This window comes from Hypanus sabinus, chromosome 12 (genome assembly GCF_030144855.1).
Source record: "Hypanus sabinus isolate sHypSab1 chromosome 12, sHypSab1.hap1, whole genome shotgun sequence".
In the NCBI taxonomy this organism is placed as follows: Eukaryota; Metazoa; Chordata; class Chondrichthyes; order Myliobatiformes; family Dasyatidae; genus Hypanus; species Hypanus sabinus.
In genome coordinates this window covers 53,814,458-53,833,831 of record NC_082717.1, presented here as the reverse complement: position 1 = coordinate 53,833,831, position 19,374 = coordinate 53,814,458, and the positions used below count along the sequence as shown (strand labels likewise).

Sequence of the window (19,374 nt, the reverse complement as noted above, 5' to 3'; positions counted from 1 at the left end):
TTGTTCAGGGCACTGAGTACAAGAGTTGGAACACTTTCATTCACGATGTTGGTGAGATCACACTTGGAGTATTATGGGCAGATATAGTTGCCTAGCTATTGGAAGAATGTGATTAAAATAAAGAAGGTGCTGAAAGGAGGATGCTACTGGACCTGGAAGGCTTAAGTTATAAAGCAGGTGCTTTTTACCCTTTTGTGTAGAATGAGTGGTGACTTTAAAAAGGTTAATAAAATTGAGGGGCATAGGTCAGGAGAATGGTAACAGTCTTTTTTCTACAGGGCAACAGGGTCTAAATCTGTAGGGTAAAAATTTAATGTGTGAGGACAAAGATTGCCAGGGGATCTGAGTTACAACTTTTCCAGATGGAGGGTGGTGAGTACGTGAAACAAATCACCATAGAAAGTCATTGAGATGGGTAGAATTGCAATATTACAATATTAAAAAGATGTGGCATTACCAGGAAGGTATATGTGCCAAATGCATGGAAATGGGAGTAGATATAGGTAGGCAATTTGGTTGTGATGGTCAAGTTGGCCAGAAGGTCTGTTTCTGTGCTGTACAACTCTAAGACTTTAATAAGATTGTTCAGCTTCATGCACAGACAGGCACGTAAGAATATGATGTAATGGGGATAAAAGCATGACTTAAAAAAAGGTGAGGACTATGTGCTTAATACTCATAGGCACAAAGAAATACAGATGAAATTTAAACCTGATAAATAGAGGGTGATGCAGATTGGGAAGACAAATAAAGGTTATGAAATGCACAATGAAAGGGAAGCCTTAGTAGGTCTAGCAGAAGGACCTTGCTGTTACCTGGGATAGAATGTTTCAGTTTTAAGACCAGAGAGACTGACTTTGTTCCAATTGAAAAGAAGGAGCTGGTGGGGGTGGGGAGTGCGTCAACTTGATAAAGCTTTAAAAAATTCAGGGCAGTAAGATAAACAGTGTGATACCTTTCCCCATAACAAAGATATATAAAGCTAGAGGATGCTGATTGCAGATACGTTCACAATGCTTAAATGAGTATAAGGATGAGTGCTTGCATCACCATTGCATAGAAAGCTACAGTCCAAGTGCTTGTAAATGGGATCGGTGTGGAAGGGTACTTGATGGCTGACATAGATGTGATGGGCCCTGATCTATTTCTGAGCTCGTTGACTATACGCTTATGAGCCAAGGAAGGTAAAAACAAAGTAGGATGACAGCAATGATCAAGAAAGGCACTGTTCTAGAGTGGACAGAATCTACTTGGTTAGACATGTGAAGGTAGAAGGGTATGACCACTACAGGTCTTCAAATGGAGGGAAAGGTTAAGTAATTTCTGAGGTAGGGATATGTTTGGAACAACTTTGCGGCCAAAAGGCCTGTATTGTGCTGTAGGTTTTCTATGTTTAACTGTACACTAATGATATTGGAGAAAAATATGCAAGCGCCTCTTTCTTCAACATCAAACTGTCACGTGTTTCTCTTCAGGCCCTTCTTTTGCCTTTCCCACCAATGCTTCATTCACTTATTCTGCAAACCTCATTGTCCTCAATAAAAGTTCAGAGAGGAAGGCAATGCAACAGCACACATAGCATTGGGACATGTGCAAGGTGAAACATTTGATCTTCCTCAAAGGGCCAAGCCAACTGCTGATTCATGTACTATAGTTGGACATTTATGCCCTTGAGGAATGGCAGGCAGATGGTAGGGCAATATTGCAGCCAGAGGGAAGGGTTGAAGTGTAATATGGGGGCAAAATCAAAAGGGGTGATAAATACAAGACTGAAGTGGTTATATTTGAATGCATGCAGTATACGGAATATAATCTTGTAGCACACTTAGAGATTAGCAGGTATGATGTTGTGGGCATCACTGAGCCATGGATGAAAGTTGATCACAATTAGGACCTTGACATACAAAAATACACATTGCATCAAAAGGACAGGCAGGTAGTCAGAGCGGTTGGGATGGCTCTGTTGGTTAAAAAAATGAAATCAAATCCTTGGGAAATGGTGACATAAGATCAGAAGATCTAGAATTCTGTGGGCAGAGTTAAGAAAATCCAAGGATAAAAAGACCCTGATGGGAGTTATTTGCATGTCTCCGAGTAGTAGCCAGGTGTAGGGTCCTAATTACAATGGGAGATAAAGTATGAAAAAGTGGCAATGTAATGATAATCATGGAGAATTTCAATATGCAGGAAGATTGGGAGAATCAGATTGCTGCTGGATCCCAAAAGAGGGAATTTGTAGAACATCTATAAAATGGCTTTTTAAGAGCATCTTGTGGTTGAGCCCACTAGGGAAAAGGCAATTCAGGACTGGTGTTGTGTGATGAACCAGATTTGATAAGAGAGCTTAAGGTAAATGAACCCTTAGGAGACAGTGATCAAAATATGATAGAATTCACACTGGAATTTGAGAGGAAGCAGATAAAGTCAGATGTATCAGTGGATTTAGAGGAATTACAGAGGCATGAGAGATTAGAAGGAGGCACTAGCAGAGATAATAGCAGAACAGCATATGACAATATGAAGATAGGTGGAGGGCAGTTAGTATGGAGGAAGCAGAGAGTCTGCAGAAGGACTTAGACAGATGGGGAGAATGGCCAAGGAAGTGGCAGATGGAAAATAGTGTAAGGAAGTGTATGGTTACACACTTTGAAGAAGGAATAAAGGTGTGGACCATTTTCTAAAAGGGAAGGAAATTCAGAAAGGGCAAAGGAACTTGGGAGACAAAGTGCAGGATTCCCGAAAGGTTAATTTTTAGATTAAGTCAGTAGTAATAGTAATAACAAATGCTAGCATTTGTTTCAAGAGGACTGGAATATAAAGCAAAGATTTAATCCTGAGGTTTTATAAGGCATTGATCAGACTGCACTTGGAGTTTTGGGCTCCTTACCTAAGTAAAGTCTGGCATTGTTGAGGTTTCAGAGGAGGTTGACGAGAATGATCTCAGTAATTAAAGGTTTAACACATCCGGAGCATTTGATGGCTCTGGGTCTGTACTCACTGTAGTTTAGAAGAATGGGGGGGAATCTCACTGAAACCTATCAAATATTGAAGTGAGATAGAGTGGATGTGTGTGGAAAGGATATTTCCTATAGTGTGGGAGTCTAAGACCAGAGGGTACAGCCTCAGAATAGAGGTATGTCCATTTAGAACTGTGGAAATTATTGCCACAGACAGCTGTCCAGGACAAGTCATTGGGTATAGCTAAAGCAGAAGTTGATAGTTTCTTGATTAATCAGAGCATCAAAGGTTACAGGGAGGAGGAGGGAGAATGGGGTTGAGAGGGATGATAAATCAGCCTTGATGGAATGGTGGATAAAACTTGTTGGGAGGAATGAAATAATTCTGCTCCTATTTCTTATGGTCTTACACAACTTGGCATTAATTGTATACACTGTCAAGTGAGGTAACACGGATTGCTTCGGCAGAAAATGGAAACCTGGATGGAACACAAACTGAACAACTGTAACATTCTGTAGACATTTCTATTGCACATCTCACCTGCTTCAGATACTGGCAAACCTTAAAGGTAAAACTCACTGATTATCTACAGCAGTTAGAGCTTAATTTTGAACATAATTTGAAGCAATCATTCCTATTATACACAAACTGCATTTAGCTCAAACAAAAGGTTTATTGAAACTTATACAAGAATACCCATGGCACAATAAGTTTTAAAAGCATTTAATGACATCGCACATTTTTAACGGAGAGGGTAAGAGTCTACAGGTGCAGTCCCATACAACTGAAAACCTGTTGTACTATGTGACGACAGGCCCAGTCTTTGCAAAGAATCTTTCCTATTTATGTGTCCTGATTGTGCAGTAAGATGAAATTTTCATTACAATAGTTACAGGGACAGAAATACACACTATGTATCAAATAGTAAGATAATGTAGCAAAACTATAACACGCAATGCTTTAGCCAACGAGCAAATAACCATTTCAGGAACATTACTTTTCCGAAGAATGAATCCCCACTTCAACACTTAACACCAATAAGCCTGGAAAGGTTTTAATATACATCTAAAGTTTTATATTTGTACTAGAATTATTTGAAACATACAGTATAATGCAACTGAGCAACAAAAAAAATATTGTTAAAATTACAGCTTATTTAAAAGTGAATCAGTATACTAATTCATTCTTATATACCAACATTCTTTAATCACGCTTGCTGCACAAGACCCAGCAGTTTTTGTTAATATCTGCTGCCAGGCTAACTTGATTTTTTTTAATTAAAATGCAAATTAATGCATGTTTGCCTTTTGTTATAGCAAAGATGATACAATATTTTTTAAATAAATGGGAATGGAAGTTTCTACTAGTCAAGACTCAGCATAGCAACTTTAGTAAATGGAATTGGACAAGTATTTTGGATCTTTTTAAATACACATTCCATGTGCACAAGTAAAAGTTTTGAAAAGCACTGCTGCCTTGCATTCCAGTAGCACATGGATGTAGACTAATTTACTTCCAAGACAGCCTCACAAAATTGAGGAGAGATTTAGATGCTTGGACCCTAAACTACATATAAATCATTAACAACTGGTCCTTTTGTTTTTAAATGAAAGCTGCCCAATATACCTCGCTTTCTAAAGATTAGCGACACTCTGAACTGATACTCTTGGTAAATTCGAAGTAACTGGCTTGAGGACATTAGGCACGGAGGGTAATGTATTGGTTCTAATTGCTCATGCTGCAGTTTTGTTGGAAGTATGTGAAATGCAGGGCTATTGACTTGCTCTATTTCTTTTTGCCAAACAGACTGAACCTCTTCTCTTTGTCTTTCTCTTTGTCTTTCTCCCGTCTGCCAGGACTGGATTCACCAGTTAACGCCACACTTGCTGGCAGGGTATGGGCATGGCTAGCTGCTGGAGTACTCTGGGTACTTGCAGGTACCTCGCTCTTGTCAGTGACAACAGCAGAAGTGATAGCTTGAATCCAGCTGTTCATCTCCTCCTGTTTAATTAAAAAAATAGTTGTGATTAAATAAAATGATGCTTTCAGTGAATTTGATCTAATTATATTGTATTACACAAAAATGAACTATTGTTTAAAAATCTTCATTCATAAATTGGAAAAAATGATTCCAGGTCATAAATCACAGATTAATACATAAAAAAATCTTTGCTTGTATTGAAGTTAAGGAAGGAAGCAAAACTGGTTACTAGGATATAATAAAACTGACTTGAATATCAAAATACAAATAGCAGTAACTAATTTTACTTATTACAGAGGTAGAAACTTACATCATCTTTGGCTTGGAAGAGATATTCATTGCCGTCACTCAACCTGTTTTTAACAGAAATAATTTTTATGTATTTGTTGTAAAATAAAATCTAACAGTGAGCCTTTGTTTAGATCAGGGGTTCCCAAACTTTTTTTGTGCCAAGGATGAATACTATTAAACAAGGGATCCATGGATCCCAGGTTGGGAACCCCTGATTTAGGGGTATAAGGAAAAGGAATAACAATGCTCATAATAAGCAGCTCTCCTTATAGATGTTGCTTTTCCCAAATACAAACAATGGCTGCTTGGGCAAGGTACTAAAGTGCCAACTGAAATTTGCACATCCAAACTACAGCAGCATCTCTGTAACATAATGTATATCATCATTCTCTGATGATATAAATAGAAACACAGAAGTTGTTAACAAGTGTACCATCGTAAACTGACATTGAGCCACAGAAAAGGTGACTGTCCAGATAAACAACATCTGGTCCAAGGTAGATTTTTAAATAGTCTTTTAAATTTCAAACAAAGCAGAGGTTTTTTTAAAAAAAGGGAGAAGGGAACAATTTTATAGAAGAAATTCATGATGTTGAGGTCTAAGTAGCTGAACAAAATGCAGTAGCAAGAGAGTATACATCCAGAATGGGAGGAGCAAATAAATCTAGAGGGTTGGAAAAGGTGGCAGATATGGAACAGGTAGTAGGCTTCTGAGCAATTAAAAATATCAAGAGTTTAAAACAGGATCCTTGTCTCAGGGACCAACCATGAGGCTCACAACTAAAGAGTTAAAGAGAGAAGCATGATTTGGAGCAGTGGGATGAAGTGAAAATTTATATACAAGATGGAAAACTGGAATACGGGTCTAAGGATAACATGTACATTGGTGAGGGAATGAGTTCTGCAGGGGAGCAGTGGAACAGTGCTATGGAGGTGGAAAGAGCTGGTTGTAATGATGGTTTAGATGTGTTTTAGAAAACTCAGTTTTATCAGTTACTAAAGCTGTGAACCAAAGGTTTAATTTTAGCAATTACTTTTTCAAGTAAATGGTATCCAGGTTGGGTGTTTGATGTTATTGTCACTGCTTTTTGCATGAGGAGCTTGAGAGTTAGGGGTTTGATGTTTTACCTGCCACGTCCTGGTACATTCTCTTCGTTTTTGTGCAAGGAAGAGGTTGAGGTTTTGTTTCTTTTTCATGGGGGGGTGGGGGGAGGGTCAACAAATTCCGATTTTTCTGTATTTTATGGCTACCTGGAGAAGATGAATCTCAGAGTTGTATTCTGTGTTCATACTTTGATAATAAAATGAACCTTTTCAACCATCTTAATGAACTAGCAATTTTACGATATCCTGAAGAATTCAGCAGACTTGATTCTCAGGAGTGCAGGTATGGCACCTTTAAGCAGATGAAGATACATTTCTTTGGCCACAAGAGAGGAAGGAAAGGAGGATTCCAAGTCAGAATAAACTAGTGGGGCATAACGCTTCCTCTACCTAGTATCTTGGTTACAAATGTATAGTCTCTTGAGAACAACATAGAAGACCCAAGAACAAGATTGTTGTATCGGAAGGAAATGAGGACTGCTTGATCTCTATTTCAGGGAGAGATCGCTCATTCCAGACATAGCCGCTAGGCACAAGGGCTTCTTGATCAGCGGATGGACCAGACTGCTGATTCAAAGAGGACAAAAGGTGGGGGCCTGTGTTTCATTATGAACTCTTCGTGGTCCTCAGTCGAAGCAGTCTTGTCACACTCTTGTTCCCTCAACCTGGAACATCTAACGATTAAGTGCTGCCCATTCTACTTACTGAGTTCTCCTCCATGATCCAGACTAGTTTACTCACCAACAAAGGCTGATGCTAAGCAAGCATTTGATGTATTGAGTATCACGATTAGCAAACAAGGAACAGCCTACCCTGACATCTTTCAAATCATTGCCAGGGACGTCAATCAAGCTTGCTTGAAGATTTCTCTGCCCAATTGATATCAATATAACACCTGCAGCACCCAATATATTCCTTTAGTCCTAAGGAATAGTTTCAGCCTGAAATGTTGACTGTTCATTCATTTCCATAGCTGCTGTCTGACCTGCTGAGATCCTCCAGCATTTTGTATGTGTTACACTAGGCCATTGCCTTACTACCACAAGGAATCTTGAGACTGCTTTTGGGAAATCCGATCATCTCGTTGTCATCCTCCCATCTGCCTACAGTCAAAAGGTGAAGAGCAAGGCTCCAGAAATAAGGACAATGAAGAGGTGTTTGCAGGAAGCAGAGATGCACTATGGGACTGCTTCAAGTCACTGGACTAGGTCACGTTCAAGTGCACATCAGAGGATCTGAACGAATATGCCACTGTTGTAATGGACTTTATAAAGTGAATTGTAGATGAGTGTGTCCCCACAAAATCATTTAGAGTCTTCCCCAACCAGAAGCCCTGGATGAACCATGAGATCCACAATCTGCTAAGGGCCTGATCAGTGGCATTCAGTTCTGGCGACCAAGTAAAATATAACAGGTCCAGAAACATAGTCATGGAACACCACACCACAGAAACAGGTCCTTCACCCAATTAGTCCATGCTGAACTATTTACCTGCCATTAGTCCCATTAAACTTCATCCACAGCCCTCCACGTACCTATCCAAATTTCTCTTAAATGTTGAAATCAAGCTCACATTTAACACTTCTGCTGGTAACTCGTCCCACACTTCAACCAAAATTCCCTCTCATATTCTCCTTAAACATTTCACCTTTCACCATTTACCTATGACCCTAGTTCTAGTCTCTCAGCTGAAAAAGCCTGCTTGCATTTACCTTATCTATACTCCTAATAATTTTAAATACGCTTATCAAATCTCCTCTCATGCTTCCAAGCTTAGTGGAATAAAGTTCTAATCAACCTTTCCCTCTAACTCAGGTACTCAAGTCCTGGTAACATCCTTGCAAATTCTCTCTGCACACAATACTCCAAATTAGGCCTCACTAATGTCTTGTACAACAATAGACAATAGGTGCAGAAGTAGACCATTCGGCCCCTCGAGTCTGCACCGCCATTCTGAGATCATGGCTGATCATTCACTATCAATACCCAGTCCCCGCCTTGTCCCCATATCCCTTGATTCCCCTATCCATCAGATATCTATCTAGCTCCTTCTTGAAAGCATCCAGAGAATTGGCCTCCACCGTCTTCCGAGGCAGTGCATTCCACACCTCCACAACTCTCTGGGAGAAGAAGTTCTTCCTCAACTCTGTTTTAAATAACTGACCTCTTATTCTCAATCCATGCCCTCTGGTACTGGACTCTCCCAACATCTGGAACATATTTCCTGCCTCAATCCTATCAAATCCTTTAATTATCTTAAACGTTTCAATCAGATCCCCTCTCAATCTCCTCAATTCCAGTGTGTACAAGCCCAATCTCTCCAATCTCTCTGCGTAAGACAGCCCTGCCATTCCAGGAATCAACCTAGTGAATCTACGCTGCACTTCCTCAATTGCCAGAATGTCCTTCCTTAAACCTGGAGACCAAAACTGTACACAATATTCCAGGTGTGGTCTCACCAGGGCCCTGTACAAATGCAAAAGGACATCCTTGCTCTTGTACTCAATTCCCCTTGTAATAAAGGCCAACATTCCATTTGCCCTCTTCACTGCCTGTTGCACTTGCTCATTCACCTTCATTGACTGATGAACTAGGACTCCTAGGTCTCTTTGCATTTCTCCCTTACCTAACTCTACACCGTTCAGACAATACTCTGCCCTCTTGTTCCTGCTTCCAAAGTGGATAACTTCACATTTATTCACATTGAATGACATCTGCCAAGTATCTGCCCACTCACCCAGCCTATCCAAGTCTCCCTGTATTCTCCTAACGTCCTCTTCGCATGTCACATTGCCACCCAGTTTAGTATCGTCAGCAAACTTGCTGATATAGTTTTCAATGCCCTCATCTAAATCATTGACATAAATCGTAAAGAGCTGTGGTCCCAATACAGAGCCCTGTGGTACCCCACTAGTCACCTCCAGCCAGTCTGAGAAACACCCATTCACTGCTACCCTTTGCTTTCTATCTGCCAACCAGTTTTCTATCCATGTTGAAACCCTGCCCCCAATGCCATGAGCTCTGATTTTACTCACCAATCTCCTATGTGGCACCTTATCGAATGCCTTCTGAAAATTTCAACATAACTTCACCATAACATCCCAACTCCTGTACTCAATACTTCAATTTATGAAGGCCAATATGTCATATGCTTTCTTTACAACCCTATCTACCTGTGACAGCACTTTCAAGGAACTATGGATCTGTATCTGTATGGACCTGTCTACTGCGCTCCTCGGTGCTCCACCACTCATTGTCCAAATCGTACCGTGGTTTTTCCTCCAAAAGTGCAATACCTTACACTTGTCTGCATTTAATTCCAACTGCCATTTTTCAGCCCATTTTCCCAGATGGACCAGGTCCTACTGCAATCTTTAACCCCCAATCTTCACATTCCCATTCGGATATGTCCATACATGGACTCCTCTTCTGCCATGATGATGTCAAACTCAGGTTGGAGGAACAACACCTCCTATACTGTCTGGGTAGTCTCCAGCCCCTTGGTATGAACATCGAATTCTCCAACCTCCGGTAATTCCCTCCCTCTCCATTCCCCCATCCCACTTTCACTCTGTTTCCTCTCCTAGCTGCCTATCACCTCTCTCGTGATTCTGCCTTCTTCTACTATCCATAGTGCTTTTCCCTTACATTCCTTCTTCACCTCTCCTGCCTATCCCCTCCCTGCTTCCCCTCCCCCACCCCTTGATTTTTCCTCTGATTGGTTTTTCACCTGGCACCTTCCCCCTCCCCTCACCTTATTTATAGGGCCCCTGCCCCCTCCTTCTTCAGTCCTGACAAAGGGTCTCGGCCCGAAATATTGACTGCTCGTTTCAACGGATGCTGCCTGACCTGCTGAATTCCTCCAGCTTGTTTGTACTGTTGATTTGACCACAGCATCTGCAGTGTAATTTGTGTTTACCCCCAATCTTAGCATGTTTTTTTCTTTTTGCATTTGCATAGTTTCCCTACTGGTTGTTTGTTGATCTTGTTGGATGTGGTTTTTCACTGATGCTTTTGTGTTTCTTTGTATTTACTGTGAATACCCACAGGAAAATGAATCTAAGAGTAGTACATGTACCTTGATAATAAATTTACTTTGAACTTTTGAACTGCATTCCATATTGTGTGAAGACACAAACAATGTGATATTTATAAGAAAAAAAGTGATCCAGGAAGAGATGAAGCGATAGAGATGTGTCATTGGTGAACTGAACCCAAGTGAACAAAAGGAACAAAGGAAACAAAATGATGTAAATAAATGAACAGTCTTGCTCTCCTTGTCAATTAAGTTCTTGAGAACCTTGCATTTGTTATCAGAGTGAGGTTGATGACAGTGATAAAGAGAAGCTAGGAATCATCATCGTATTTCTGATTAATCCTGATAATCAGTATTTGCTTAAAAGTCAGGGCCAGATAATCTTAGGTAGTCTACATTAAATAGTAGCTGCAGAAGGTTTAAAAAGAATTGGACCAGAGGCTAGGTGATTGAAAATTGAACTCATTGGTAATATAGGTGAACTTCGGTTTCAAGGATTGAAAAATGAAGAAACTGGAATTGGAAGGGAAAAAGAGGACATGAGTGTTGATAAAACAAATTGAAGATGAAAATACAAAAGGCATAGACCAACCTATGGATGCCATCCATAACTAAATATGATAAGAAACTTCCACTGCTCATAACTATTTAATCTAACATTATTTGACTATTTCATCAATAATTTGGATTAATCTTTCAGTTCTATTTCTAACATGTAAATTTTTTTACAGAAATTTTAAGTCCTCTGTGTGCTCTCCTTGTAAAATATAGTTTAAAAAAACAGTGCTGCCCAATGAAAAATTTGAATAGACGAGAGGAATAAACAATATTTCTTAAATATCTAATCATTTAAAAATGGAATACACAATGAACTTACTTTAGTTTAAAAACATGCTTCTTCTTCTTGTAGTCAACAGCCACCTCACATAATGCTTCCTTTAGGCTGATTGGGACCTCACCATGATACGTGATCCCTGAACTAGCATTCTTTGCATCTTTATAAAATCCCATCTCCTGATTGTTTATAACACAATACACATGATGCCACGATCTGGAGGGAAAGAAGTGTAAAATTAGTCATCAATATATGTTTTAAATATTTAAAACAATGAGATATTGCAAAGTCTCATTGTTTTCCTTCCCTTTTCCTCACTGACCTCTTCCATGTTTTATGCTGCTTCACAGGTGGAAATCAGCTTTGCCACATCTTGCCAATTATTTCCATGTGGTATTTAGAATGAGCGTGCAATCACAGCAGCCAATTACATCCTATTGCAAAATCCACACATGCACATGCCAGTATTAATGATTACACAGTAATCAAGGACAGAATCCATGGATGACTTTTCACTCCTTCAAGTGCATCATCTGAGCTGGTTGAAGTCAACTAGCTCAGAAAAGATTAAAAATTCAAAAACTGTCTTGGACTGGTTTAGTAAAATGGACGTGGCTATGCACTTACCTAATGAACCATAAAGGGACATTGAGAGATCTATCTGTTAAGTGTTATTGAACAGATCCTCCTCACAAAAGCCTTTTGATTTCTTTTATTGTCTATGATATGTCGAGAAGCACCTTTCAACACTCCATAAACACATCTATTTTCATACAGTCTAATCCTTTTCTTGCTCCAACTTCATAAATACAAGTTGATAACTGCGTAATACAACAACACTGCTAAAATGATAGTTGTGTTATGTGGCAGTGCAGCATTTTTTTTTCAGTACCAATTCTGGAGAAACACCAACGAGTTCCTGTTCTCAGACTATAGTGGAAAGATGCAAGCAGAAGGACATGAAAATTTAATGGCCTCAGAAGGGGCTTGGTGGGCTGAGCAGTATTGTCACAAGGTTCATTTTGCATATCTAAACCTTGAGTCATACCAGGAGTGGAAAAGACCTAACTAGAGACTGCTCAGTCTTTCAGCTGCTCATGCTGCAAGCCAGGGAATTTCACAGTTCAACATTAAATGCAAAAAAAACTTAATGCCCAAAATTCTATCTGCTCTCAGAAATGCATACTTAAGAGTTACCTGCTTGATGCTTTCTTATTGTGTGCTTCCCATTCATGTTTGCGATGCAGGAAGCCTTCCATCTGTGCTGAGGGAGTTTCTTGTGATTTTGCAGGTAAAGTAGCAGATTGAGACAGCAAAGGTGAGGTCTTGGTTTTACGATCTGAAGTCGGTGAAGCTGTAGGACTTGGCTCTTTGGAACTGGTTCTCTGTTCAGTGGTACCATTCACCATCTCATTTGCTTCGACTGTATCAGATATCTAGATTCAATAGATAGTAAATTAATCAGTGTTTTATGAAGCCCAAAAAATAGACTAAAATTAAGCAGTTTGAAAAATGACCCTATATCAGTCTTCATACATCACTTGAGTGAGAATTGCAGGTGTTAGTACTTTCAGTGAACTGTGTCACAATGCAATGGAACATTACTGCTTAAAAACTGCCACAAATTGGTATCTGTCAGCCCAACCCCAAAGGTTTTGTGATTAATTCCACAGTGCAGATTGGCACTGAAATATGAACAACATCCTAATTGAATCCTAATGTAGCTGATAGGTGACACAACAGTTTGGGAGAACTTTTAACAGGAATTTTACTGTAAATCCCTGGAACTGTGATGAAAATATATTAGCGATCGAGTTAGAAAGGAACAAATGCAAGTGCGCTAGTCACCATTACAAAATGGCTGGCAGCGGCTCTTGAATCTAAATATACATAGAGTGATTTGAATAGGGGATCAAGAGGATAATGGTACTTAGGTTCAGTTATTTCAGAAGGAATCTTAATAATTTTGAGGTTTGGGGATGGCAGGAATACAATGGGATTCATTCCTAACCTTGCCAAGTTTGCACAATAACTCTGGATTAGCATTTTTACTCCTGTGAAAATGACAAAACCGGAACTTCACATATTGGTACTTTATCAAGGAACTTGCATAAATCTGAGAAGTAGATATGACTGACAATTTACAGCAGCCTCCAAATGGGAAATCAAGTAGTATTCGCATAACAATTCAGTGAGATTAGGCACACAGCAATTTTAACAGTCACCTGGACAAGATAAACTGTTAAGAATACAGATTGAGAATAAACAAAGTCTATATTGTTTTGAAATAAAGGCATTAGTAAAAGATTGTAACTGCTCCCCTCCCCTTCCCTCTCTCCATTTTTGTCTCTTGAAGTAAAATTATCATTGTAATCAAATAACTTTTTCTGCTAATCCGAAGATTTGGATTTGATGAAAGATTTATGGAAATGTCTATCCTGAGACTGCTGACAGAATGCTGCTTTTTAATGACGTTTAAGTAAAACTAAAACATTCCAAACTTTAAAAAAATGTTATGATTTAAATTGGAAAGGAAAGCTGGCAGGATTAGAAAACTGGAATCCAATCTCAATGGTAACAAGAATGAAATATCCTTAAGTAACTGTATATTCAGTCCTTCTAAAGTAGTTGAGTACTGGTACTGATGATGGTGCTGATGGGAAGTAGAGATAATTTTGGCAATGAGGTAAACCAGATATGCAAATACAGATAAATCATGTGGTACTATCTAAACTTGATCAAATTCCATTCTACAGAACTCCCCCTCAAAACAAGACATGTTGTTCTAAACACAAGACTTTGCTTATGCTCATTTACTCTCTGATTTAAGACATAATTTAGGCATGCAAAGATTTCAATCTTTATAGATCACATCATGCAGACCTACACCATCACCCAGGTATAGTTATTTTGCAGTTTTTAAAAGATAAAGGAGCACAGCTTTCAATGCAATTAACATTTTAAGCAGAGTAACAGTCAAACTTTAACTATTATGGAATTAGAGCTATTAGAAAAAAGTGAAGAAAGTCACTCAAAGTCAACACAGTTATTTACCCCTAAAAAAGAGACCCAAGTCTTGCTTTGTTGTTCACGTTGCCTGCTGCTGTATGATCCTTACAACCTGGAGAGCAGCAAGCTTCCAGTAGTTCTGCAGTTTCTATCTGGATTTGGTGGGAATCTTCAGAATCCAGAATCCAAATTATTTGAATTGTGATTTCATACAATTAGTCACAGAAATTCAGAGGACCCTTGGTTCTTGTGTATTTCAATGACCTCCTTTATTTCACTAGATTATTTTTTTAAGTATTTGACAGCAGTCAACAATGGCCAATACATGGATATGTAACAATTTATTACTGCTCAGAATCTACAATAGTTACATAATTTTAATGTTCCATTACTTTTAATGAAAATATAATCCTGTGTGAAGCTTTTAACAGATTTGAATATATGTTGTATCAAATGTTCAAGGAAATGAATGAGAGGTGAGAGGTGTATGGAAGGATATGGCCCAGGTGCAGGTCAGTGGGACTAGACAGAAAAATGGTTCAGCAAAGCCAAGAAGGGCCAAAAGGTCTGTTTCTGTGCTGTAATGCTCTATGGTTCAAAATATTTCAAACATTTTTTATACCAGAAATGGGTGGTAGGTATTAATTGTCAAATCAAGTATGTTCTCATCCTTTGCTATAACTGATAGTCTTTATGCCATAATTGAATGATCATAAATGTATTGATTGCCCTCTCAACTTTTGAAATAGTACTTGCCAACATTAGTGTGGAAGTTACTTTCTTTAAGACTGTGTTGTAATTCTGGTCACTGCTTTCACCAAATCATGATTTATCTTAACTAATGCTTCTCTGTAAAATTTTGTACAATTAATGCACTTTCAAATGTTTGATTTCTGCCTCATCAATGCTAACAGATTTGTTTAAGACAATCATCATTCTAATGTAAGAAAATGCTAGCTGATGGAAGAGATCAAAAGGAATTTGGTAAAATAGAAGATGATGTTAGTAAATTTACTGGGAACAAACAAAAAACCAGTAAAGCTTCAAATCTTGACTATTTCATTTATCCAAGAAATGAAAGCAATACCTCGGGACTTCAATTTCAGTACAAATAATAGATGACTCAGACAATGTTTGCTTGTAAATACAAAAAACAAAGTTATCAAAGAAAACATCCAGTGCAGGGTAAACTTTAATAATTATGTTTAAACATGCTAAGAGCATGCAAAAATAACATTACTAAGTGTAAAATTGACAGGAATTTGTTCATCTAGTGATAGTTACACAGAAACAAAACAAACAGTATATTTGTTCCATTTATGATTTTGCCATTGCTAGTTGAAATCTTGTCATGTTCTATTAAATGATGGTTGGCAACCAACGTAAAATAAATATGCAATAAAAAAGTCATGCATCAACAGTTGAGTAATTAAGATTGTTCAGTGATAAACATTTTATGGAAATACACAGAAAATAATCTAGTAACATAAGTTTTAACTGGGCCAAGTTTACATTCTAATCTGAAAAAAAAATATTAGTAAATCACAAGTGGATTTTATCCAACAAAATGCTGAAGATCATTTAAGATCTTATTATGTGAGTAATAATACTTTTATGTTTGAGGATTCATTGATGTTTACACAAAAATGTTAAAGCACTTTAGCTGATACCTCATTTAATTTAATACAGCATTTATTTCTGCTATTGAATTTATTTAGTTATTGTTGCTATTGAGTTTAGATATTAATATGGGTAAAGTTATTTGTTCCTAAAATTTCTGGCATTCAAACAATTTATTTAATAAACTTGTCAACACCATGGTATGTTGCTATTACGTAGTTGGTTTGCAGAATATGCCACAATAGTAGAGGGGGAAAAGCAAAATATTGTAACTACAAAAATAATCACAAGATGATACAAGAAGTGCCCAGAACTAATGAACACTACTGCATCTGTTTAGAGTTTACAGGAAAGTACAAAGTCTGTAATTTACTTTCACTGAGCAGTAACTTGGTAAAAGAAAATCGACAGCCTGTTAATGTTGAATATTTGAAATTAAAATGGAAAATGCTAGAAATACTTGGAAGGCTAGGCAGCATCTATGGAAAAAGGAGCAGTTCAAAAATTTTCAGACTGAAGAATCTCCATCAGACCTTTCTGACCTCATATTAATTCTGTTTCTCTTAACACACAAGCCACCTAACCTTGACCATTTCCAGCATTTTGAGTTCTTAATAACAAAGTAATTCATTTACAAAGCAAATGAATGGAAAATCCCAGGTGATCAGCAGTTTTTGAGATATTCAAACACTCCATCTAACACCAACAATCATTCCATGGTCAAGGTCACATAGGTCACATTTCCCCCGCATTCAGATGTTTGGTCCAATCAACAAATGAACCTCTTGCACTTGTTTGCACCCAGTTGCTGCTTCACGATTGGCTGATTAACATTCACCAACTGTCTGCAGAGTTTATAAAGAACGGTGCAAAAAATCAAAATCAAAACATCTTGTGAGCTGCAGTTTTGTGGGAGAAAATGCCTTGTTAATGAGAGGTCAGAAGAGAATGGCCAGACTGGTTCAATCTGACAGGAAGACAACAGTATTTTCAATAAACACACATTATAATGGTTGTGTGCAGAAGGACATCTCTGAATGAACAACACATCGAACTTTGAAGTGGATGGGCTTCAACAGCAGAAGATCATAAAAATACACTCAGTAGGCACTTTATTTGACACAGGAGGAATCTAATACAGTGGCCACTGAGTGTATGCCGGCATCTTTGGGATGCTGACACAATTGAAAAATTTTTTTTTGCTCCATCATGACTTCTTTAGCACTTCATATGTTTCAGTAAGATCACTCCAATTTATTTACACATCCACTCCAAATCTTAAAGCAAACCTACTCCTACCCTCAAAGTAGCCTGATTCTGTCCTTCCCTCAGCTCACTTGACGCTGAAAATTTCAAGAAAGCACATTATTGGTAGGTTTGATTACTTAAGCATTCTCCAGGCCAATCCCTCATCTTCTTTCTTAGATAAATGTATGTTCATTCAAAACTCTGTGACCTTGCTCCAGGGGTGATTCATCCATTCATTGTGCTCACTGACTAATATTGACCCAATGGATACTGATCTTTCAAACCAATATATACTGTTTTACTCTGTAAGCAACACACAAATAAGAAATTTCACTGGATTCTGGAAAAACACTAGTCCAATCTAACCTAATCGCTAATATCACATTTATATTTTCAACTCACAATACCTCACTTCTCTCCAACTTGGCATGATCAGCTCTGCACTCGGTACAACATGTTCCACCCCCCACCCCAAAATATCCATCTCTGCAAACTCCTGTTTAGTCCTACCAGCCTTTTAGTTTATTTTCTCCTTCAACTCTGGCTTTGGGTAAAAGTGATATCAATCGTTCCAACTACTGCAGCCATACTTTCCAAGCCCTAGACCATATTCTTTGAAATTCACTCCTTAAAACTCAGTGTTCCTCCTACTTTAAAGTAGTTTAGAAGAATGAGACCGAATCTCATTGAATCCAGATAGAATTAGAAAGACTAGGAGCAGGAGTGATATGTCCAAAGTAGGCAAGACCAAAACCAGTTCACAGTTTAAGGGATTTTTTTCTTTAACAGGAAATGGTGCACCTATCGGATTCTCAACCAAGAGATATAGGATGACAAGGGGAAAAGAGTATGGTATTTGATTGATCAACCATAATCATTTTGAACCATGGGACATGTTTTACTCACTGGAGATAGTTTATGCTTGGAAGGTGTTGTTCCAATGCTTTATCTATTTTTCAATGTTCAAAAGTGGAAGTTGCAGATGCATACTTTCCCCTGATTTCAGCATCAGAACCTTTTCTTTTTAAAACAGATGTATTCTTTTTAAATATTTTATTTCCCTATTCAAAATAAAGAAGAACTAACCTGGAGAGAGTGGCATAATCCTATGCAAGTATACAGTAATTAACTAAACCATTAATACAGTTTCTCTATTTGGGGACAAAAATCCATTAAATATTGAAGCCCATAATTTATAGTTTGAGCTTTACAAATTCATGAGAAATCTTGTGAATGGTACCAAGATGTAGAAGATTATACATTATTCTTTTCAATAATCTTTAAGTTGTAAATTACTTCCAGAACCTCTCCTACAGGTGTACATTACATCCAATTGTTTTAAATAAACCTTCGTAATACATTCATTGTAACCATATAACTCTACGGATAAAATGCATTTAAATATTGCTCATGTAATTGACAGGGTACAGAGAAAACAGTTATAGGGAATTGTTCTTTTTTAGACTTGAGGAAGTTAGACGGTAATGATCCTTTGAAGGTGGAACGGACTATTGTTTTTCTTGAAAAAAAAGATTTTGGTTTGGGTACACGAGAGCAATTTCAAGACATTTAAATTAAACAGAATATGAAACTAAAATGAACAGCTGAAGAGGGTGAAGGGCCTCAGTTTGAAATGTCCTCCAGCATCTTTTGTGCGTGTAGCTGAAGATGATTTTGGCTGATGTTAGGATAAGATCACCTAATGGAATAGACAGATATTTTGCAGTTGCAAAGTGATACATGTTGATGTGAAGAATGAGATGAGCTGATATGAAGTAAAATGTACAAATCTTAAGGAGTAGCAGGATATATGAACACATTTTTTTAAAGTGGCAAGACAGGTTGAGAAACTGCAATAAAAGTATTTAGGATTAAGGACCTCCTTCTGTACAAAAGAGAGGAAATTCTGATAAACTGGACCTTGATTTAGCCAAACTACAATATTTTTGACACTGTACTTTGGGAAAGTCTTAGCAATGGTGCAGAAGAAAACCACCAGAATCATTCAGAGAATGATGGTCAAGGGGAAAGCTTAGAGGAAGAGATGTTTTTAAAAAGATAGATGTTCAAAATAATGAGGAATTTAGAAAGACATTTTCTACTGATTTAAGTGCCGTAATTCTTTACACCCAGATTTAAGATTACAGGCAAAAGAAGCAATGATTATTACAGTCATGATTTATGAAAGAGAAATGGAAAAAGCTGCACAGAACCTGAAAGAAATTTAACCTTAAAGAATTTGCACAGGAAAGGTGAAGCATAGGATTAGCTACATTGCCCTTGAAGAGAACC

General features: G+C 37.9%; 1 protein-coding gene across 3 annotated transcripts in view; it reads right to left on the bottom strand.

Annotated features, from left to right (window-relative positions):
* Positions 1-3,607: 3,607 nt before the first annotated feature.
* The window catches only part of sptbn1 (spectrin, beta, non-erythrocytic 1), a 258,196-nt gene continuing 242,429 nt past the window's right edge, over positions 3,608-19,374 (bottom strand). For all 3 annotated transcript variants that reach the window (XM_059985941.1, XM_059985943.1, XM_059985942.1), the window contains 4 exons: positions 12,403-12,641; positions 11,248-11,421; positions 5,250-5,292; positions 3,608-4,959 (listed from right to left, as the gene is read on the bottom strand). In XM_059985941.1, coding sequence (XP_059841924.1) covers positions 4,744-4,959; positions 5,250-5,292; positions 11,248-11,421; positions 12,403-12,641 — 672 coding nt within the window. In that variant the 3' untranslated portion in view covers positions 3,608-4,743. The remainder of the gene's footprint in view (positions 4,960-5,249; positions 5,293-11,247; positions 11,422-12,402; positions 12,642-19,374) is intronic.